Below are 24,371 nucleotides of genomic sequence, written 5' to 3' on the forward strand. Positions count from 1 at the left end.
GGAAAAAACATCTGTAGTACATATAGCCAACAAAAGATTAGTGTCTAGAATATATAAAAGGCCCCTATAAATCTGTGGGAAAAATAAACCAATAGAAAAATGTGCAAAAATACATAAACAGGTATTTCACAGGAGAGTAAATTCAATTTGCCCCAAACACGGAAAATCATCAACTGCACTAGAAATCAGAGATAGCCACATTAAGTTCGTAATAGGTGCTACTGTACAGCCATTATATCAGCACAGACGAGAAGTCCAACAGTGTCAAGTGTGGGTGAAGATGTGAAGCATGAAAATGCTCACACACCACTGGCAAATGAGTGCAGCTACTTTTGGGGGGTGGGGTGGGGAGAAAAGCATTATTTTTGAGGTTGCATATGTACACAATTTATGACCAGAAAATTCTACTTCTAAATATATGCCTTAGATAAACTCTTGCAAATGTGCCCTTATAGGAATATCCAGAGCAACAATGTAATAAAAATAATTGGGCAAAAATGATTCTCCATGAAGAAAATAAAAGGTAAATAAATGGTAGTATATCATATTGTACAAAGCTTATGAACAAGCGAAGTGAAATAATACAATATTTAGAGATGCACGTAAATATGGGGAACATTAAACAAAATTCAGGATTGTAGTCACCTCTGGGAATGGGGCAAAATTAAGTCAGAGCATACAGGTAGCTGTACAGGATGGCTGGTGTTCAGGAAGATACATTTTAATTTGCAACTTAATTATACAATAAGTATATTATTTTAAATGCATAAAATTTTATATAATACAATTTCAAGCCTCTTTGATTTTATTATTTTCTCATAAATTTGAGTTTTAATTCATTATTTATTTTTTGGTGATTATTTGATAGTCCTAATTCAGCTGTGGAGAAGCTTAAAATTAATAATGCTTATAAAGACTCTAATTATTTGATTTGGATAATCATGTATTAATATAAAATAGATTTCATACTCTAATTTTATTTGATAAATAGAAACATCTCTATAAAAACATATAACCAGTATGTATTATGCCAGAGCTACAGTGAAATTTCAAATCTCATTTCTGTGACTTCTCTCCCAGCAGATCAAGAAGTCTGGCCTGTCCTAGGAACTTCTTCTGCAGTAATTTCTCCCTTTGTGGTGGGGAGGAGAAGTGGAGGAGACAAGGGAACGTCCCACAGAACATAATGAGGACATGCTCCTCCATCGCGCACTGTACTCTCTGTCTCCCTTTCCCACTGTCTATTGTCACTCTGTTGTCAGTGTGCTGTCACCGACTCTTGTAGATGGCTGTACTCTACACTGCACACAGACCACATTGCAGTCTGTTATTCATTGCCCTGGACTCAGATCTCTTTTTCTAGCTTGCAGAAGATTTTCTTATTTTGCTTCTCCTGACTGACTCTTTTGATGAAGGGTCCTACAGCACTGTTGTTGGGGGCTGCATGTGACACTTTCCTGCATGCTAAAGCCCTCTCTTTTCTAGTGCATAGGGGGGAGGAAAGATGCTGGGAACTGTTTCTGGGTCCACCTACTGATCCCCTTATTCTCCAGGCTCCGCTGCTCAATCAGCTCCATTTTGGCGCTCTGTTTTTTCTTCCATTTTTCAGGACCCATAGGGACTCAGTGCACTGGGTAGATCAATATATACCAGAAATAAACACCTCCCATAGGGCTCTGGGTCCTGGGACAATGACTGAATCTGTTTTAGTGGCCCTGACCATTCTGTGACCTTGGGAAGTTCCAGGTTACTAGGTGACAGTTAGAAGGCTGTTCCACCCTGGTACACAGGTGATTTTTAATGATTGATGGTATTTAACTTCATAAATCAACCTAATAGTGTAGCATCTCTGACCTGGCTCCAAATAATACACACTTGATCTCATAAAAAGAAAATGAGGAGGGGAAGGGCAGGAAGAATATACCAGAAAATAATGATTACATAAGCAGATGAGATTGTGGATGACGTTTACTATTGTTTTATACTTCTTTTAACTTTCTAAATTTTGAAAAATAAACATTTTTAATTTTATGGTAATAAAACTGGGAAGTAGAAGGAACAATTAAAAAAGACTTTAAGAATCTACTGTGTTCTCAGAACTTTTCCCAGTATTTTCTGGTGGTTACTCCAGTTAGAAAGATAAGATAATGCCTTCTGTTTAGAATTTTTCATTATAATGAAGGCATCTTTAAATAGATATTTCAACTTCAAATCTCATTTGGGATATTTATATTGATTCTTAAGAAACACATTTTTGTTCTTTTTATTAGGTGTTCATATTCTAAGATTAAAAAAATAACTTACTGTCATCTTCTCTCCACATCTGTTTCTTTACCATGTCACACAAAATGAATCATCTCTCAGTAATCTCCTAGGCATCAACATCTAGTTGCAGAACAGAATCTAATTCTATTTTCTCCATATGACATTATTTCTAGAGGCCTCTTATCAGAGCACATTCCATTATTTTCTCATTAAAGGTTGTATTGTCAGAGAAACAATAGCTAGTTCCATACATATGACTAATAGAAGCTAGACATTTGATTAAAAGTGAGTAACTTTACAAATGTAAAGTTCCATAATTGTGCTCCCCCCACCACTCCAAATAACGGTGTATTATCAAATGAAGTGTCCTAAGGTAAATGAAAAAAATAAAAAAGAGACTATTTTGTGACTAGTATGGAATATTGAGTTCAAAAATTTTTTAAAAAGTTTCTGCTCAGATGATTTCTTAGATACCATATAGGATAAGTTAAAATATATGCATTTTAACTTTATTTCTAGTAAGTATATTTAAAAAAAATAAGTATACCCCATTCATTTTTGCTGATCCAAATATTTATAGTAAAATAATGATTCACAAACTATCCAAATGAAAAGTTTGCAAAATGATATATGTACTTACAGAACCAAAATTAATCGAAACATACAGGGCCCAGCAGAAATAATGCCTGATAAGTGTGGTTGGTAGGGTAATAACATGGGTGTGATAATTTATAGATTTAATTTGAACATTTCAGCTGAAGTGTCATGTGATGTGCTTGAGTGTGATATTGTTATGTTACAGAATTACTTGCTTATGATTTTGTAATAAAAAGGTGTGTTATTTGGGCTGGACCTTATGTATTAAATATTTATTATTGAGTCTGTTGCATAAAATCCCCTCAAAAAGCCTATGGAGTAGGTGACATCGATGCTTTATTTTACTAAAGAAGACGCTGAGGATAGAGAGTGAGCTACAAACCCAAAGGTACCCAGCTAGCTAGAGATGGAGTCAAGCCTCAGTTGTTTTAATCCGCTGTCTATGTTTTTTTAGCTACATCTCTTCATAGAAGCATCAACAGCTTAACAACTAATTTTAGAACTATCAGCATTAACTAGTTTTGCCACCATCTGTTATTTACCATTCTTACTAATTTCCCTCTGTATATTAATATTTATCTACTGTTAAAAATGCCAGAGGTGCATTGGACTATGTACTGGGTGCTCTCCGTATAATTTCCAGTTGAGGCCACCTTGCAGGCTGCCCTATCACCGTGCTGGGTGCATACAAAGCAAGGCAAACTTGGTAGTGTGATGCAGAGGCAGGCTCTGAACATTGTACTTGGCTTCTCTCATTTTGCACATCTTGTAGACACAGCCTATGTGTACTGGCTATAGTGCCCCCATAGGGGTTATGGTTGGTGAAGAACCTTTGCAACAGAAACCAGGGGATGGATTGCCAAACCTGGTGCTGGAAGGAGGCCAGGGCAGAGACTCATGTATCTACAACCAATGAGAGCTGAGTGGTGGCAATACCAGCGAGAGGGAGATGGCCAGTGCTCCCCGGGAATATGCCCAAGCCCCCAAACTGCAGAAGTGCAGATTTAACACAGGAGGCTGGACCAGTTGCAGACAGCAGCCCAGAGACCAGCAGGTGCTGCCAGTGAGCTTCTGAAAAGCAGCCTGACCCTTGTTCTAAGGCCAGAAAGACCCCTAGCCTCGTTTGCTCTTTCACAAATTACATCATAAGGAGAGAAGCAAGGGAGGGGAGAGGACCCATGAGAGACAGAACCTTTATGCAAGGAAGGTGAGCACAACCTAAAGGGACCATGTTAGTTTTTGAAGCAGATTAAACTTTTAATCACGGAAAAATAAAAATCAGCTTTTACCTTCCCTAAAAAGCTAATAAATGGTGGGATAATGACCAGATTAGTTATAATCAAAGTAGAAGTTGTTAATTTCTTTGCATACTCAAGATGCAGTGTAAATTACACCATCACCCTGTACATGGGCATTTATTGGGAATCACTTTTTCCAGGGCTGTACCTGCATTATCTCATTTATTCGCTCACAAGCCCTGTTAGAGAGGAACTGTTCTAACCTCCCTTTTACATAAGAGGGAAAGGAGGCGTGGAGAGGTTGTGCAGTTTACACACGGTCACATGGCTAGCAACAGAGTTAAAACAGAAAAGCTGATTAATCAAATGCTTTAATTTAAAAAATAGATAAAGTACATTTTAGAAGAATTTGGTTTTTGAAATTTGAAGACTTTCAAGTGGAAGACTTCTAAATAAAGAAACTGGATATGCTTGTAAAGGGGTATGTGCTTTCTAATTTGCATTTGAGATTTTCGTCTTCAGGCAAATTTGAAAGAAGACAAGCCTGAAGGGAGCAGGCAGAATTCAGTCAATTTTGATGACAGTAAGGTGGTAATATGTGTTCCCTGGAAAGACATTTTCAGTACAATTAGCAGTTGAAGACAATTAACTTCTCCTCTCTACTGAGAAACCTTCAAGGCGGAAAGTCTTCAAGGTATAGACTCTGAGCTAAGTCTTGGATTAATTTCTGTTCAATCACAATAAAACATTTAAGTTGGTGACCGCTCTGAGACCATTTCCATAAAGTTAACACAGCAGCACGTCAAAGCAGGACGAAATGAGATAACATTTGTAACACACCAAACATGGTGTCTGCCACATACTTGGCGCTCAAAATTGTCAATCTGCATCTGCTTATGCCCCTGTACTGGGTGAATCCTAGTATTATCCAGTTCTCTAGGGCTTACTATTGAGTCAAACAATTACTTTATTCACCAGATTTTATTTTGTTTTTCTATTTAGAAAATGCAATTGCAAATGTGTTGATTAAATACCCGAGGCTACAAAGACAGAGCAAAAAATATCTCCTGGGGTGTATTTATCAGGTTGAGAAAATGCGTTTGCTTACCAGCTCACTGAACTCATTATTGCCTAGGTCAAGTCTTTCCAACTGGGCCAGTTTGTGCATTGACCTATAATAAATGGAAAAAAAATACTATTGTGAGGCAATGAATGACACTTCATTCCAGCATTTCACCTCCCATTAGATTTACCTGGTTGCATAGTGTATAAAAATGGGGGCATTTTTCAGCAAGAATAAAGCTGCAAATAACAGTAATGTATGCAAAATGTCACCTGAAGACCTTTAGTAGTTTACCAGGTTCTCAAATGTCAGTCTAGTTGGAATACAGGGTTGCCTGTTTGATAAAAACCTGGGAAGCTTGTTAAACATCTACACCAGTAGGAGGTACGGTTGAAGCCTCAACAACCATATTTTTGAGTCACCACAGGTTTGGGAATCAATGGATAACCCAGTTCCTAGCAAGGCATTCTAAACCTCCACAGGAATCCCTGATGGGTGAGGCTCAGTCCGCTGGGTGTTGTCCTGCAAAGCAAAAGGTCATGCCTGGGTTACAGGCCGGTCCTCGGTTAGGGCTCATGGGAGAGGCAACCAATCAATGTTTCTCCTCCTCTCTTCCTCCCTTCCTTCCCTCCTCTTTAAAAATAAACACACAAAATCTTTTAAAAAATCTCCACAACATAGACACAATAGCATCATCAGTCTTGTCATTTTCTACATTCTTACATGAACTTCTGTTATAAACAAACAGTTGTACTTACTGTCTCCTAACTATTTTGGCTTGTATGCTTTGAACAATTGCAAAACCTTGGGCAACAGTTGTTGCCAAAGGTTAGAGGCACCTTAGCCAGTAACATAGCCTTTGCTTTTTTTGTGTATGTGCTAGTTGCTAATCTATCATCACTCTGTCAAATTGTCCAAAAAATATTCCTTCTAGGAACGTTTGTAATAGGTTTTTAATTTTATCAGGACACAAGTAAGTAAAGCTTTGTCAGAAGAATAAAATAAAACTCATAGCATTTTTGTGGTAGTAGTGTCCTTTTTGAGAATTCGTTTGCTCCCTCAGTTTGTGTTTTCCTCAGTTACCACGTGGACACTGCCTTCCAAAGGTTTCTGGGACTCAGGGCTCCCCAACCTTGGAACTAGTGACATTTCGACTGGTTACTTCTTTGATGTAGGGGATTGTTGTGAGCTCTGTAGAATGCTGACGATACCCCACACACTCTGAAAAAGTAATTTTCTATGTGGGAAAGACCTTTAAATGAATAAATACTTCACGGGGTGGTAAGTGCTAGGATAAAAGTATGTATAGATTGCCGTAGGAGCTCAAAGGAACACATAGCAGTTCAGTAATTAGGAAAAAGTTCAAGAAGAGGTGACATTTCAGCCGGGGTTTGCAGAATCTTGCTCTATGAATCACATGTTTACACATATAAAAAGAAGCAATAAAAATGATAAAAGAGTACAATGTTAACATGTATTCTCAAAGGAAGTAAAGGATATTGGTCCACAGTAACTCTAAAAAATTCCCATTAGAATTTGTTGCAGGACACCCCATTGTCCTATCCTCATGCTGGATGAGGGGCCCTCCCGGAGGCGGTGGTCTTGCCCACCGTAGGTGGTTGGCGGCATCAAGGCCTCTCCCCACCAGGTGTCAGCAGCACCCTCCCCTCTTTTCACAACTGAAATGTTTCCAGACATTTTCAGATGTGCCCTGGGATGGGGTGACTACTGAAAAAGAGAAGGGTGAATTTCTCACCTCCATGTGTTTACTTCCTTTCTATACTAGGTGGGTCTCCACGTGGCCTCTCCTTATGTAATTCAGGCCAGCGTGCTAGAGAGAGGTACTCCTTTGACTTTGTACCTTCTTCCTTACAATAAGCACATGTGAGCCTGGGTCCTATGTTTCTGTCCCCAGAGGGAGCTAATGGATGTGGTTTCCCCTTGCCAATGACCAGCCTTGAAGACACGTTCACCTCATAGGTCAGTGAGCAGATATTAATACCTGGTCACAAGTTTGGGCCACATTCTCAGTCAGTAATGCTAAAAATTTGATTCCTATCTAGCTGAACCCAATATCTTGCTGAATTACAAGTTTACCCAGTTATCTAATAAAAAATTCTAATAAAATTTGTTGTATTAAATGAAGATCACCAACCCATCTTCATATTACATGTAAAATTGTAGAAATGTATTAAATTTCTCTGATTGCTACTGTACTGTCTCTCCTGCCTCCCATGTTCCCCTCTGAGTTTCAGAGCTGATACCTTCTCATCCCAGCTCCTGTCTCCTCCTCAGATTGTCTGTCCTCACTACCCAAACAAAAATCCCTTTCTGCCTCCACTTTATATATTTTTAATCCTGTTTCATTTTCTTCTTAACACACTCTATGGGTATAATCATATGGTTTTTTATTTTTTGTTAGCTAATCACTTCTCCTGCTTGATTTAAGCACCACGAGAGCCAGTAATTTGCCAGTCTGACTGGCAAAATCAGTAGCTTCTCAATCCGTGTTTAATAAAGACATTCATACAGACACAGATGATTCTCTACCAGCGAGAGGCTTGAATTCTTGAATGTTTACAAAGATGCACCACTCAATTTCCATCGGCCATCTATAATTAGTTCAAAGTTGCCAAGGAGGTACCCTGATAGGCCTGTTTTAAGGAGCACTGTGACGAATACACATTGGCTCAAGTATTGAGGACTATGCCTGACAGATAGTGGCAGATAGCCTGAGGTTCACCAGTTTCTGGATACTTCAATCTCACGTGAAGTTGCCTTTCTGATATTTCCAATAACACGCCTTTTAAAAATTCAAATAATAAAAGAAATATTCAGTGCAATGTTTAGGGATGTCTTTTTATTTCTCTGGATGCCTGAAATATAGCAAGAAAACTATGGGTGCCGAGTGGCGAAGGGTTCAGACTATCTGTGTCTAGACCCTTATTCTACCATCCACCAGCTGTTGACTTGGACCAAATTAAAGGACACCTTTCACCTTAGTTTTCTCGTATGGAATACGGGGATGCCAGGAAGAATCCCCACATTGGAGGACGATTGGGAGTCATCAGCAGTGCAGGTAAAGCGCATGTGCTGCCTTGCACAGAGTAAGTGCTGTCAGCGTTAGCTACCGGAATACTTAGGGAAGCCTTTCAGAGCTGAAAATAACTCAAGAAATTGTCTAAGGCAGAATTCCCTAAGTTCTTCTAAGGACATATAGGTGTTGTTTTATTTTAAAAGAAATTCAGTTGGGCTGGTACATGTTGGCAAAGCTTGCTGAGAAAAAAAGTTAGGTTTCTTATTGGCGTGACTTCTCAGATCAAACATAGAAACGCCCATTGTGATGCTCTAACACGAAAGGACGCAGACAACATCTTGTTTATAGGACCAAGAACATTTTTCTTATCTTTCCTATAGTACATTTCTTAGACTAGGGCCACACTTTGGAAAAAAATGTTTTTGAAGATGATGAAATACCGAGTTCTTGTTCGTTCCAGTCTGTGAAATCGCCTACATACTTAAGTCATGAAAACACAGGCCTGGGTATATTTAAATATCTTACTAAGAATATTTAAATGTCATCAAATCACATTCACTCTTCTGCTTGAAATTCTGACCTGTTAGAATTTCAGGTCACCTCAGCTGCCAATATCCCCTTCAGGCTCTCCTTGTGTTTTTGACTGCTTTGGGCGTGACACCCTGGCCTGACTTTTACATTCCCCTTAAAGGCCATGTTGGTTTTTGCTCTTTGGCATTCTTCACGACAGCCTCAGTAAAGGAACATGCTCATGTCCTAGGGAGAGGAGAATTGGCGACTTGCTCCAGGTCACACACAGAAAGTTAGTGACAGAGCTGACATAGAACCGTCTCCATCTAAATCTGGCCTGATTTGTTTGGCTTAATCATCGACTAAATCCGAATGTTTTTCAGGAGAGTATGTGCTCTACCACTCACTCTGGTCTATAAGGGCACTCAGCGCACTTTTACTGTAAATAGCCAGATAGAAAGCGTCTCAGGTTCTGCTGTCCAGGTGATTTCCGTCTCAGTTACTCAGTTCTGCCATTGTAGGACAATAGTAGGCACCGACGCTACTGTGCCTAAAAGTAGGCTAACAAACAATCATGGCTGTGACCCAATAAACCTTTCTTTACAAAAAAAGATATGCCAGGTTTGGACCACAAGTCATAGTTTCCCAACCTCTGGGTCACATAAGGCCTTAAAATCTTACATCCAGATGATTTTATGGGGTTAAGATGTAAGATTGGCCCCTAAGAATCTTTGCATTTTCAAACCTTTAAATATATACATGACAGATAAATTCAGAACAGATAAATTGAGGATACTCATTATTAGGGGTTTGCCACTAGATAACTATTTATACATTATTGAAAACTCTCATTTTTAAAAGTACATGCTACTGGAATCCAGGGACATTTTTAAAATACTGTCATTGGAGTGCATTTATGAATATTAAGTCCTTACTAGCATGCTATTACTTTGTAACATTTATCCAATTACAAATCTGAAAAAGATTCCAGCTGGAACAAAGATGGAAAATAATGCTATATCTAGGTTCATCTGTTCCTTTGATAAAATTATACAATCTGTGATTGCCTTTTTATGAGAGTAAGAGGTTTTATGTATTGAAATACACAGTTACCTCTGAAGCCACACAGAGTTGGCAGAAGTGTTGTTTGCTCATAAATTCCCTGTACAGTGACTTGGGTTTGCTGACTCTCACAGGATTCTGCAAATGTTGGGCATGAGCTTATGCATTATGGGCTCACACATTCCAGCTTTTAACTTGTCTTTTAAATGTGCTCAAACACTCTCTCTAATTAGTGACTATACATGGCACAAGGATAGGAAAACTCTTTTCTGCTGTTTTTGTCTGATGCCTTTCTCTTAGTGAAAGTTAAAGAATACAGTCACTATCTTTCCACTTTGCTTAACCTGTGCCCTATGTTTAATGAACATTTACATTTTATAAATTAGACCTGTCAGTTTTACCATATTATCATGTTCTTTCCTTGTGAACAATCTCTTATTAAGCAAATCTCATATTTTAAATTTTTGAAACAAATTATTCTTTTTGTAAGATTATAATTTATTTTTAGAGGGATAGGAGGTGGAAAGAGAGGCAGAGAAACATTGATATGCAAGAGATACATTGACCGGTTGCCTCTCTCATGCCCCCACCCAGGGATCCAGCTTACAACCAGGCATGTCCCCTGACCAGGAACGGAGTCAGCAATCTTCCAGTCCACAGGCTAGCACTCAATCCACTGAGCCACACCAGCCAGGGTGCAACAAATTGTTCTTTATAGCACAGGCACTAAACATTAGAATGCCTAGGAATTACTTAAAAATGCAACTGCTGGCATACCTCATGCTGAAGAAACATAAACTTATCATCTTTACACACCAAGAAAAATAAAAAATCCAGTGCCCAATGGCAGATACAATTTCTGTGACAAAATGCTTTATATAAAATTTTCACTTATTACTGCACCTTAAATCAATGTCATAGCTATGATGTTTATGTACTCCCTTTCACTTCAATTTCTTCCTCAGAATAACAACAAAAAGCTGAACAGGCTTCCTGGGACCTTCCAGAAGGATATGTAACCAAAGTAAACAGCTAGTAGTTTGTCAACAAATATTAGAAAGATATTTTTTGACAAGTATGTTAACATTTCTCAAAATGTTACTTTTTACAGTATTTAGATTATCATAATAAACATTTAAATATATATTTTGTCACATATTTTGAGTTTTGCTTTGAGGATGCTCTTTTATTTAAAAAATTTAACATTTAAAGGTTTAAATTGATCTTGTTATGTCTTATGGGAAAAAAGACCCTTAATTACTTATCTCTAATTTAATGCATAGCATGAAGAAAGTGATTCTGTATGAAGAAATAACCTCACGAGTAGTCTCTTGAGAACACTTGTAGTTTGTATAGTAAGGCGTACTTGTCCAGTGACACAGACTGAAGTGAAAAACAGAACCTAAGAATAGCAGTGAGATCGAAGACAAATCCTGCACGAATTCCTTCTAATGTAAGGTCTAATTAGATTGAAGAGGGGTCTGAATTTCATTTCTCTCTCTCTAGAATTCTTGGGTTTATAACCAGAATCAATCATTCATTTACTCTGTACATGAATTTTCCCCCTGGCCAGAAATTATTGTGCATTCTTAACTCAAGACAACACAGTCAGATACCCTTGTACTTGTAATGTTTTCTGGGCTCTTTGCGGGGAAAAAGGCACGATGCAGATGGGAACTATCCCCATTATCTCTGTGATGCTGCACTGCTCGGGATGAGGCTCAGAGCTCACACTGCAGCAGGGTCATCAAAAGGTTATGAGAGACATAACCAGCTATGAAGATGCTCATTTTCACTAGGCTATGTTGCAACATGCACTATACGCCCATGCAGACATTGTGAATAGTACTGAAAAAATACTTAGAGTTAAGCTACTTCAAAACTTTTATAGGACTTCCAGTCAAGATAATGGAGTAGGCAGATATGTCTCACCTCTTCATATAATCACATCAAAATTACAACTAAAATATAGACTTCTGGCTAAGATGGAGGCGTAGGTGGAAATACTGTGCTTCCTTCCACAGCCAAAATTAAGGACAACAAAGATTTAGAACCAAAAACACAACCAGAACAGACAGAAAATTGAACTGTACAGAAGTCTGACAATCATTCAACTAGATTGGTTAGAGAGGTGGAGTCAGTGGCTGGTGGAGAGGGGTCCTGGCAGTCACAACTCAGCAACTGGGTTGCCCCACCCTGGTGAAGACCTAAGGCTCCACCACTCATATGTAACAGGCGTGACCTGACCAGCAATGGCTCAATGAGAAGTACAAATCAAAGCCCCAGAGCCAATATTTCTAAGCAACAAAGAGATAGCCAACCTATCAGATGCAGTTCAAAACACTGCTGATTAGGATTATCACAGAACTGGTTGAAGTGAAAGGAAGGAAAATGCACAGGGAACCAATAGTGATGAAAAGAAAACTGGGACTCAAATCAATGAAGTGGATCAGAAGGAAGGAAGAAACAACCAAACAGAAAAGAAGGAACAAACAAGAATTTGAAAAAATGAGGAGGGGCTTAGGAACCTCCAGGACATCTTTAAATGTTCCAACATCCGAATTATAGGGGTACCAGAAGGGGAAGAGGAAGAGCCACGAGTGGAAAACTTATTTGAACAAATAATAAAGAAAAAAATTCCCCAACTTGGCAAAGAAAATAGGTTTCCAGGGAATCCAGGAAGCTCAGAGAGTCTCAAAGAAGTTGGACTCAAGAAGGAACACACCAAGGCACATCATAATTACATTGCCTAAGATTAAAATGAAGGAGAGAATCCTAGAAGCAGCAAGAGATAAGGGGATAGTTACCTACAAAGGAGTTCTCAAAGGAGATTGTCAGCTGATTTCTCAAAAGAGACCTCTCAGGCAAGAAGGGGCTGGAAAGAAGTATTCCCAGTCATGAAATCCAAAGACCTACAGCCAAGATTGCTCTATTCAGCAAAGCTTTCATTTGGAATGGAAGGGCAGATAAAGTGCTTCTCAGATAAAGTCAAGTTCAAGGAGTTCATCATCACCAAGTCCTTACTATATGAAATGTTAAAGGGACTTATCTAAGAAAAAGAAGATAAAAAATATGAACGGTGATTGGACAGCAAACTCACAGTTATTAACAACAAGACCAAAAACAAAAGCAAACTAAGTGGACACCTAAAACAGGAGCGGAGCCACAGAGATGGAGATCACATGGAAGGTTAGCAACAGGGGAGTGGGAGGAGGAGGCGGGGGGAGAAGGTACAGAGAATAAGTAGCATAGATGGTGGGGAAAAAATAGGGAGAGGGCAAGAGTAGTGTGGGAAATATAGAAGCTAAAGAACTTATGAGACATGGACATTAACTAAAGGTGGAGATGTGGGTGGAAGGGGGTGTGCAGGGGGAAGGGGAATGAAGAGGGTGAATGGAACAACTGTAATGGCATAATCAATAAAATATTAAAAATATAGAACAACCATCTTAGGAATGTCATAAATCAAGTGGAATGGAAGTCAGATAACTATGAAATTAAAGAAACTGTAGGGATATTTCAGGAGTGAGGACTGCCAGCCGCACACCAGGCCCCACAGCCCAGGTTTCCAGTGCCAGGAAGATAAGTACCTTCAACTTCTGGCTGCAAAAGTCTGGGGGGACTGAGTCAGTGGAAGGAAATTCTGGAGCCCCAAGCAGTTCCTTGTAAAGAACCCACACATGGATTCACCTACTCAGACTCATTCCCTCTGAGCTTCAGCACCAGGGTAGCAGCATGAAAGGCACCAGGTATACAGGGAGAAGCTGAAGTGTCTGGCATCAAGGTGAGCAGAGGCCATTGTCCCTTTGCTAAACATTCCCCACAGAGAGCTGGTATGCTGGTGCCATATCGAGTCTCCATCACCCTTGCTAATACTGTGTGACTGGTGTTGAAGATCCCCAGAGGCCCTGCCTTGCTCAATTTGTGGGACCCCCAAGCTTCTTTTCCATAAGGATGGCTGGTCTTGGCTCCTAAATCCTATCAAATAAGCAACAGTTGGCTTCAGTCAGCCCTAGTAGCAGCCAGATTAGAACCACAGCTGGGCTTCACCTGGGAGTCTCCAAGCCCAGGACAAGTAACAATCATCTCAGATTGTTTTAGGGCTCAGGCAGAGTGCCCTGGGTGAAATGCAGGTGGAGGCTGACTTTGGCCTGCACTATCTGGGAAGGCCTAGGGCCAGGGTACCCAGCGGACAGTTACAGAACATGTCAGAGCACCATCACCCTGCCTCTGCACAGCTGATCCTCCATGGAGGGCAGAGATTGGTGGTTAGCAGTCACAGCCAGTCCCTGCAGCTGACTGGCCTGGCTAAATCCTTCCCTTTGACCTGCCAACAACAGTCAAAGCTCAAGTATAAGAGGAAGGTGTACTCAGACCACACAAAGGGCATACCTTGAGTACCCAGCTTGGTACTCAATCAATCATTCATTTACTCTGTACATGAATTTTCCCCCTGGCCAAAAATTATTGTGCATTCTTAACTCAAGACAACACAGTCAGATACCCTTGTACTTGTAATGTTTTCTGGGCTCTTTGCGGGGAAAAAGGGGAGGATGTGCCACTGGACCCTATAGGACACCTACTACATTAGGCCACACTACCAAGAAATGGAGTCAAAGCAGCTCTATCTAATACATAGAAACAAACACAGGGAGGCTGCCAAAATGAGGAGACAAAGACACAAGGCTCAAATGAAAGAACAAATCAAAACTCCAAAAAAAAAAAAAGACCTAAATGAAATGGCAGTAAGCAATCTATCAGATATAGAGTTCAAAATACTGGTTACAAGGATGTCAAGGGACTTAGTGAGGATTTCAACAACTTAAGAGGTCCAACATTCGCATCATAGGTGTGCCAGAAGGAGGAGAGAAAGGGCGAGAAATTGAAAATCTATCTGAAAAAAAGTGAAAGAAAACTTCCTTAATTTGGTGAAAGAAATAGACATGCAAGTTCAGGAAGCACAGAGAGTCCCAGTTACGACGGATGCAAATCCCAGTTATGATGGATGCATCATAACTAAAAGGCCAAAAGTTAATGATAAAGAGAATCTCTTAAAATCGACAAGAGAAAAGAAATTAGTTACCAATGGTTGTCAGATGGGAGCCGGGAGGAGGAGAATGGGTGAAGAGGTGAAGGGATTAAGAAGTACAAATAGGTAGTTACAGAATAGCCATGGGGATGTAAAGAACAGTACAAGAAATGGAGTAGCCAAAGGACTTATATGCATGACCCATGGACATGTCAATGGTGGGGGGACTGCCTGAGGGAGTAGGGGATGCTGGGTGGAGGGGGAAAAAGGGGAAAAATCAGGACAGCTGTAATAACATAATCAATAAAATATGATTTAAAAACTTTTTAGGTAACCGAGCAGAGAACAACAAAGAATTTTTTTCGAAGAGCCTCTAACATACAGGCATGTGCACACAGGTGTTTCAAGCACATTGTTTTTTCCCATACATCCTATAAAAACGTATTACTTGTCACATTGGGCTTTCTGAACATCAATTCATGCACTTCTATGTAGATTAAGCCTTACATTGTTAATACTTTAATGTATAATGCTTCGGCAACTCTGTGACTAACATGTCATTGAATTTGAACATTAGAGGATAAAGGCCTCTGAAAAGTAGCCTGCCTGGCTTTCCAGGCAACTGTAACTGTCATTTTCCTCCCCTTTCTCCCTGGCAGCAGTGCCTGCCCTGAACCAGAAACTGGAAATGCCAGAAAATCACTAGACAAACTTTTTTTACAGCTGGGACATGACTCAGTCCTGGCCACTGGAATAGAAAGAGGAATCTACTGAGGGACATTCAGAGAAAAAAATTCTCCCTACATATTTATTTTTTTGTTTCCATGGATAGATGAGAACGTGATGTCTGGAGCTGCAGTGGACACTATGCAACCATGAGGTAATACGTCCAAGGATGAAAGCCAACATGCTGTGGATAGCAGTGTAGAAAAACAGGAGAAGCCCAGGCTTTTGACAAAATCATTAGGCTACCCAGACAAACTCTGGAGCCATTACGTTTGAGACTGTTATAGTCAACAATGTATCTATTATTTAAAAAGTCACTTTTACTGAGAATTCTGTTTCTCATAGCCAAAAGCCCCCTTCCAAACACACTCATTCTACTAGACTATGAGGTACTTATAAGAGTGTGTCACACGGTTTGTTGGTGGCAGGCTAAAGCCAAACTGGAGGTCTTTTAAGTCCCAAAAGAGGCTGATACCTCACACATTTTTTTAATAAAAAATCCTGACTTGATAATTTGAGTTTTAGTAAATTTTAAGCAAAAAATATAAAATAAATAAAAGAAGTAATTTTAACACTTTTGATCTTGGCTAGTTAACACTACTAAGTTAACAAAGAAATTAATATCTTACTATTTAAATTAAGTACAAAGGTATTTAAAATAATTTTTAAAGAAATGGAAAATACATAAAAAAGTATTTGCATAGTTTTATATGTTAATTATAATTAAAAACATTTCTATAACTCTCTTAGATCTTAGAGTGGCTCATGTTTTTTCCTTTTTACATGTAACTTCTCTAAAAGTTTCATTTGCAAAAATTATTGATTGTGTATATTTTGGTGTGATTTCTGAGGTTTCTAATCTCTGCTTTGCAGAAATTATGATGGTGATCCTGTATATATTTGGTTTCTTTTACTTTTATTACTTTAGAGTTTTGGAAACAAATCTTTTTTTCCTACATTCAGTTTCTCCTCACAATAATATCTGCTTCAGACTCAACTATATATTTTTTATATAAAGTTATTGATACAGATTCTTCTCTTACCATCTGAAATGTTAAAACCTGCATCACTGATATATTTTTGATAGTATCTATCATTACCTAGAAATATAACTAGGTTTTATCTAAAAGTTGGAGTGGTGTGTACTTTTGGCTCCATATGTTCATTTGAAATAGCAATTTAAGAACAAATTTTACTTAAGATAACTTTCTGGTTGACTTTAACTAAAACTAATTTTTTTCTATGGATATAATTTGGCATGAAGATGATCATGGTAAAATATGATTATAACAATCGGCACTTAGAAGTTGTGAAGTCAAATCTAGTAAGATAACTATCAGAAATAACGGACTGTACAATAGACATAACAATGAATAAGAAATCTGCTCTAAATGAGACCATTGTGAAATGTGCCTTATCATGAAAACTCATTTTAAAGAACTATAAAAGATACTGAAGTCTAATTGCATTATTTCTCATGATAATTATACTTACATAAAGTAAATCTTGTTTTAAAATAGTCATACATTCAACCATTGCTTCTCAATATAATCTCAAGAAAAATTAGATTTCTGAACCTGATTTTTATTGAGGAAAGATGAACTTTTTGTTAATGTGACAAAAAAAGCTAATTGTCCAAAGAGAAGGAAAAGTATATTATTTTTATCATTGTGGACAAAATAGCAAGTTAATGATCTAAATTCTTTGACTTTTGTACTATACTGATAGTTCATTTTACAAATTCTCTGTAAATTAACCCTTTTAATTAATTAATCAAATAATTCATTCATTAGTGTAACTAATACCTATTGAGCACAACTTAGATGCTGGACTGAGGGCTGGGATTAAGTTGTGGTTGCTGCCTCACGGTGCCTCACGACCAAGAGGAGCAGTCAGAGGCTTACAATGAACAGTAACAATGGATTCACTATGAGGTTTTTATTATGTGTGTGACAGCAATTCAAGGATTGACAAAACAATCATTGTCCCTGCTCCAGTGGAGCTTACAATATCAGAAAAATTAGTAATTAAATAATTATGAAACAAATGTATTTATTCATCATGATTGGGATTCATGCTGTCCAGAAGATGGCAGACTGCTTTGGGAACTTGTGACTCAAGGCTTGACCAGGAGATGGTTTCATATCAGATACCACTGGAATTAAACTTTAGGAAATAAAGAGTTCACTAGATAAAGAAGGAAGAAAAGGAATTGCAAGAAAAGAAAATTCATGAGCATCCACCCAGCATTTGACATGTTCTGGAAATAACAGGGTATTTTCTAAAAAAAAATTTGATAGCATGAAGAGGATCAGAGGAGTTCTTTGCTTCCTTAACATTAATGTCCAAGGAAGAGAGAAGAAGTTCTTTTTCAAGAGCAATTCACTGATGGAGAACACTGGTTCAGAGAATAATTAATTATTCACTTGTCAGGCTATAATGTTCCACCCATCAAACTGTGCTGAACCTTCACACTGTAAGCAGCAAGTCATTCTTAGGAATGGAGGAACCAGCATTGCCATCAGAAGAAGATAGAGCCCACTTTTTCTAGAAGGAAAGGAAGGATTGAGTGTCCCACTAAAACAATAGTACAAAGAACTTGCCTCTTACTTCTCTCTCTATTCCATATATTGATGAATGTTAGCACTCATCTCCCTATATCATAAAACAGAAACTTGGAAGCCATTCTAAATCTTTATTTTGATCACTGTCCATATTTGTTAGTTGTAAGTACCTGTTTATTCTACCTCCATTATATATCCTGAATATATATAGTTTTCTTTTCATTCCCTCCTCCTGACCCAAATTTTAGAGATGGCTTCCCATCAGATAATATTACAACTAGGGATCCAGAGGTGAAGAGTCTCGTAGCCCCTATCATTCTTAGGTTAGCCCTTCTTCCTTCTTGGACTATGGTAATCCAAGCCTCTGTAACAGCCTCCCCAACAGTCTGCCTGCCTCTATTTTCACCTCTTTCCAATCTACACTTACCATGGTCCCTAAAGTAACCCCCCAAATGATTTATGTCATTTCTCAGCTCAGATCAAATTATTTCAGAAAAAGCTCCAAATTCTTCAACATTGTATTCAAGGAATTTTAGAATTTGACCACTAGATTACCTTTCTGATTTTATTTCCTGAAAAACATCTATATATATTATAATTTAGTCATATGAGTTATTTATAGGATCTTAAATAAATAAGGTTCTCTAGTGGGGGTCATTCTCTGGTGCATGTAGCTTTAGAGGTCATGGAACTAAACTTGGCTTTTTGAAATATATATCAGAGGACGCAGAGCTAAAAGAAGATACAATGGAGAATAACTGCACTTTCATGAGAAATATTTTCAGGAGAAATATTTGTTATGATTTCACCTCTTGAAAAAATTGCTAGGTTATCAAAAAATTGTCAATTTTTATAGATCAACAAAACACCAAACCTATTGGATTGTATGCAATAAATATGTTACGTAAAGCTAACCAGTGGTAAATAGTCCTTAAAAATCTATTAAAGGGACATAATGTATAACATGACTACAGTTGGCACTGCTGTATGATATATATGAAAGTTGTTAAGAGTCAATTCTATGAGTTCTCATCACAAGGGAATCCTTTTATTTCTTTGTTTTTCCTTCTCACTTCATCTCTATGAGCTGATGGATGCCTACTAAACTTACTGAAGTGATTCTTTCACGGTATATGTAAGTCAAACTATTAGGCTACATACCTTAAACCTAGAGTGGTGCATGTCAGTTATATGTCAGTGAAACTGGCAAAATACTCAAGGAAAAAGCTTTGAAGAAAAAAACCCTTAACTGTATTTGTGTAAAGAACCATGTCCTAGAACTCAATGAGGTAGTAGGTAGAGCCTGTCACTGTGTTCCAATGTAAGAGCTATTAAATTAGATGTAGATTCTCTGAGTTTTACAGTAAAGACCTACAGGTAGTGCTCTATTACGGTGACTTCTCTTCCAAATGCACACTATGCGTTATTCTGCACCAGTTTATACCATTGGTGCTGTCTCTCCATACCAGTGCACAGGCAATAGACCCATCAATAATATTTCTTCTTATACAAATCTTCGTATAGTCACAGTAATGTAAAATATAGCATAGAGAATATAGTCAATAATTTTGTAATAACTATGTATTGTACCACATAGGTACTTAAAATATCAGGGGGGCACATTGTTTAATCATTATGCTGTATGCCTGAAATTAATACAAAGTAATATTGAATGTAAACTGTAACTGAAAAATAAAACTGAAATTTAAAAAATATTGCTTCTTAGTTATATCAGGGGTTTTCAAACCATGCCTTATGGGCCCAATCTGGTCCACTGATTTTTAAAAATATAACCTACAAATTAGGAATGGGTTTTCTATCTTTAAATAGTTGAAAAAATAAAAAGAATGTTTTATAACATGAAAATGATATTAAATTCAAATTTCAGCATCCATTAATAAAGTTTTATCGAAACAATCATGCTCACTTGTTTATATGTTGTCTTTGGCAGCTTCTGTGCTACAATGGCAGAGTAGCTGTGATACAGGCCCTATGGCCTTAAAAGCCTACAATCGTTACTATTTGACCAGCAGCCGTGGTCAGTACCCAGTGCTGGCAGGATGCCGGCTCGAACTGTAACATCCAGTGTTCAGGGGTGGCAACAATGGCATTATACCACGCTGTTCTTTTTATCAAAATTGTTTTCACGCGTTTTCTAAGTTTTACTTTTTGTCTTAATCGTCAATTCTTTCTTTTTTTCAATGTCCTCTCATTAATGTCTTTTTTTTTTTAGCTTAAATCATAGTGTTGGTTATTGAGTGATTAGCTAAGAGCCTGTTGATACTGGAACAATGTTCTACACAATCTCTCCATGCAACTTTATGCGCTTGGCACTGAAATGCAACTCCACGGTTTCAGATTCCCTTCTAAGTGCCAGGTCTAATTTTTTTTTGTCGTTGTTTGCTTACCAGACAGCTTGTTTGAACATCCCACCCAAACTTCCAATTTATCATGTTGAAAACAAAATTAGTCCTCTTCTCAAGCCTCCCCTATTTCTTATGTTTGCTTTTGATACTACCTAAATCAGAAACTCGTGGCCAATCCTCTACAAGCCCCCATGGAACAAGGAACAGCCTGATTTTGCTGACAGTTGGAATAAGTTAAATTGAGTAGTGAAAGTAAAAGTGGAAGGGTAGGTGGAGGAGTTTGGAAATAGCTGTGAGCTATTAAAAAATTCTTTACTATGTGAGTAACAAGGAAGAGTTGGTATTTAAGGCAGGAATTAAACATTCAAATAAGAGAAAATAAATGTTAGAGCAAGATCTCATAAATAAAGCAAATGATGTGTTTAAATGCAACATAAAACATATTTTTAAATCTTTTTTAGCAGCTGGTACTTTGATGGATCTGAAGACACATGAATTCATAGGCATTCCATCTTGATCTTTGTCTTCCCCTTTAATAAAACAATAATTTAAACAAAACTGATTGAGCCTGTAAGTGATCTCACACTTCCTGACAAGGAAGGGGAACTAATATTAATTTAGTGGACATGCATCTCTTTTCCCACAACCTTATTTCATTAAGCCTCGCAACAGCTGTGCAAGGTATTTGCTGTCATATTTTCACCGATGAGGAAACTGAGTCTCAGAAAAGTTAGGCACTTTCACAGATTACTCTGATAGAAAATGGCAGGACCTGGATTCAAACTCATTCTTCTCTCTAGTGTCCCATAACGTACTGACTTCCCTGCTTTGCCTGTGGATTAAAGCCTTTTAAGTTTAACAACTTCAAATTATGCTAATGGTGCTCATTGATCGGTTTACCTCCAAAGCACTTGGTCAGGAATCAAATTTTATGACTATCTTTTATAGATTATAGATATTTGTCACATATGACAATAATTGACTGTTTTTGGAGGTGCCTTTCATTTAAAAAATGTTTCAGGTTATATTTGGGATTCCGGAATTACAGATTAAGCTTTCAGTCCTCGTAATGATAAATTGAGATAACCAGTGAATTTCAGAAGGCTACGAAAATGTCAGTTTATTTGTAATAATGCAAGACATTCATTGCTGCCTTTAGTTTATGTTTCAATGTCTTCATCTCTTCTATTTGTCCAATGCTTTAAAATCAAAGTTGTTTCTTCGTTTGCTGACATGCATTAAATTTTCAAGGCTCATCATAAAGTGCTTTCAACAGTATTTTTAAAACCTGGGAACGAATGCATAATAGATATTTCTCATTCAGCCATTAAGAACTTTAATGCTATTTGCTACAATATAAATAGTACCTTTAGTGCTACAAGCAATGCACTGATTTTTGTGTCAGCTTATGCTACTTATTCTATATTACATTTTTTCTTGAGGACAAATGTTTAGAATTGTAATTTTCATTATAAGTTGATGTTTTGCAGAAAGGTTTCACACAAACTGGTAAAACTTTGAAATATAAATCATTTTATATAGTCATTACCATAAAATAAAGTTAAGCAGTTCACAGTGTTTCTATATAATAAGTACTGAACAATGTAGTTTCAGTATTTCTTGATATAGTAAATATACATACTAGGTAGCTTCTAATATAAAGGCATTTATTATGTTGAGAGATTTCTAAATTTATCTTTTTAGTACAAAATTTATCAGAGTGGAAAATCAAACCTTTTTATGTGATGTACATAACTAACATACATTTTGTTCTCTAGGGAAATTATATAGAAATTGGAGAGCCCTGGTTGGTGTAGCTCAGTGGATTGAGCACGGGCCTGTGAACCACACAATCGCGGTTCGATTCCCAGTCAGGGCACATGCCTGGGTTGCAGGCCAGTTCCCAGCAGGGGACTCATGAGAGGCAACCATACATTGATATTTCTCTCCTTCTCTCCTTCCTTTCCTCTCTAAAGATAAATAAATAAATCTTAAAAAAACTGGGACGCACAAAAGGCAACCATACATTGATATTTCTCTCCCTCTCCCCTTCCCCTCTAAAGATAAATAATAAAAAAAAAGAAATTGGAGGAATGTTTAGGAAAAAGCAAAGTATATTCTCATTATTGTTTTTTCATCAACAGATTTATATGGGTATCTATAATTGTAAAGGAAGACAGAAATAAAGAGAATTAAAAGGGAGAAGTAACTATGGATGTATTGATATGAAGATGTATAAAAAGTCATCCTAGTTTTAGTAATTCTAACAGAAAGAGAAAACAGTATATTCAGTTAACACCGGGCCTAGGGGACAGCATAAGAAATAAATGTAGTTAACATTAGTGGCAGAAAACTTAATAAGAGAATAAAAATTGGAATCAAGGAAAATTGGCCCAACTTTTAAAAAAAAACTTACAATGTGTTTAGCACTGCATGATATAGTGAATATTTTAAAGATATAATTGATCCTTTCAATGATTTTTTTGTGTGTGTGGAAGAGAGATTTTAAGTCAAAAATGTCACGTGCAAAAGCAGAGAGATGAATGAGAGACTGATGAATTGTGTAAAGTACTATGAGATTAACGTGTGCTGGGTGTATTATTGGCCTGCATGTCAAGAGATGAGGTTTGAAAAGCAGAACAGAACTTAATTCCAGTAAAGTTTTGTATGCCAGGATAATAGTTGGATCAATAAAGAAAAATAAACCTAATTAAGTCAGTTTTCCAAGAAATACTGCCCATTTGATTTTAGTTAATATGGGAGCCAGCATCTTAACTCTAATAGGTAATGTAATTGCTAGTATTTATTGAGCTCTAAATTCTTTACATATAATAGCTCATATATCCCTCACATTATTTGAAGTAGGTAATATTATTATCTTAATTTTACAAAGAAGGAAATTGAAACATAAAAGAATACCTTGCCCAAAGTCACAAAACTAGTAAGGTAAGGAGGAAGAATTTGAACCGTGGTAGCCTGACTCAAAAGCCTTGTTGTTCTCAATTACTGGGGCACAACTGAGTAGAATCAACCCAAACTTAACTGAAGTTTGGGGATATGCGATGATATTTTGTATAGGTTTGAATACATATTGAATTAAGGAAGGTTTTGCTAACATTTATAAGGTAAATATTCAAACCTCCATTTTTTGAAAAACAGTTTTATTGGAGTATAATTGACATCTAATAGACTTCAGATGAAGTGTAATATTTGATAAGTTTTGACTTACACACCAATAAAAGCATCATTATAATCAAGATAATGAATATATCCATTGCTCTAACTCATTTTCTTCTGGCACTGCTAACCCATTCCCGAGCCAGATGAATATTTCTCTGCTTTCTGTCACTATAGATTAGTTCAAATTTTCCAGAATTATTATGCTGTATATTTTATAGTCTAGTTAGCAGTTTCTAGTTAGCAGTTTCTTTTGTGTTTAGTTTCTTTCACTTAGCAACCCACAGGTTTCTTTTCTTTTCTTTTTTTTTTTAAGATTTTATTTATTTCTTTTTAGAGGGGAAGGGAAGGAGAGAGGGAGAGAAATATCAATGTGTGGTTGCCTCTCATGCATCCGCTGCCGGGAACTGGCCTGCAACGCAAGCATGTGCCCTGACTGGGAATCGAACTGCGATCAACTGGTTTGGTTTATTTTCAGGGCCAGGGCCACAGGTTTATTTTCATTTAGTATATTTTCTTCTTTTGTCTGGCTTCTTTCACTTCTTGATGGATATTTGAATTGTCGTCTTCCGGTTTCTGGCAGTTACATGTGGGTTGCTAAGTGAAAGAAGCTGGACACAAAAGACTGTAAAATATAAGATCCTGTTCATGTAAAATGTTCAGAAAAGGCACATTTATAGTAGAGAAAACAGGTTACTGGTTGCCTGGGGCTGGGGTGGGACTGAGGATTCACTGTA

General features: G+C 37.5%; 1 protein-coding gene across 1 annotated transcript in view; it reads right to left on the reverse strand.

Annotated features, from left to right (window-relative positions):
• Nucleotides 1–24,371, reverse strand: part of LRRC7 (leucine rich repeat containing 7) — a 307,638-nt gene that overhangs the window by 171,917 nt on the left and 111,350 nt on the right. The window contains exon 7 of the mRNA XM_037043945.1: nt 5,209–5,272. Coding sequence (XP_036899840.1) covers nt 5,209–5,272 — 64 coding nt within the window. The remainder of the gene's footprint in view (nt 1–5,208; nt 5,273–24,371) is intronic.

The sequence above is a fragment of the Sturnira hondurensis genome, unplaced genomic scaffold, assembly GCF_014824575.4.
Source record: "Sturnira hondurensis isolate 20B ecotype Veracruz unplaced genomic scaffold, ASM1482457v3 Scaffold0000648, whole genome shotgun sequence".
NCBI classification, from domain to species: domain Eukaryota; kingdom Metazoa; phylum Chordata; class Mammalia; order Chiroptera; family Phyllostomidae; genus Sturnira; species Sturnira hondurensis.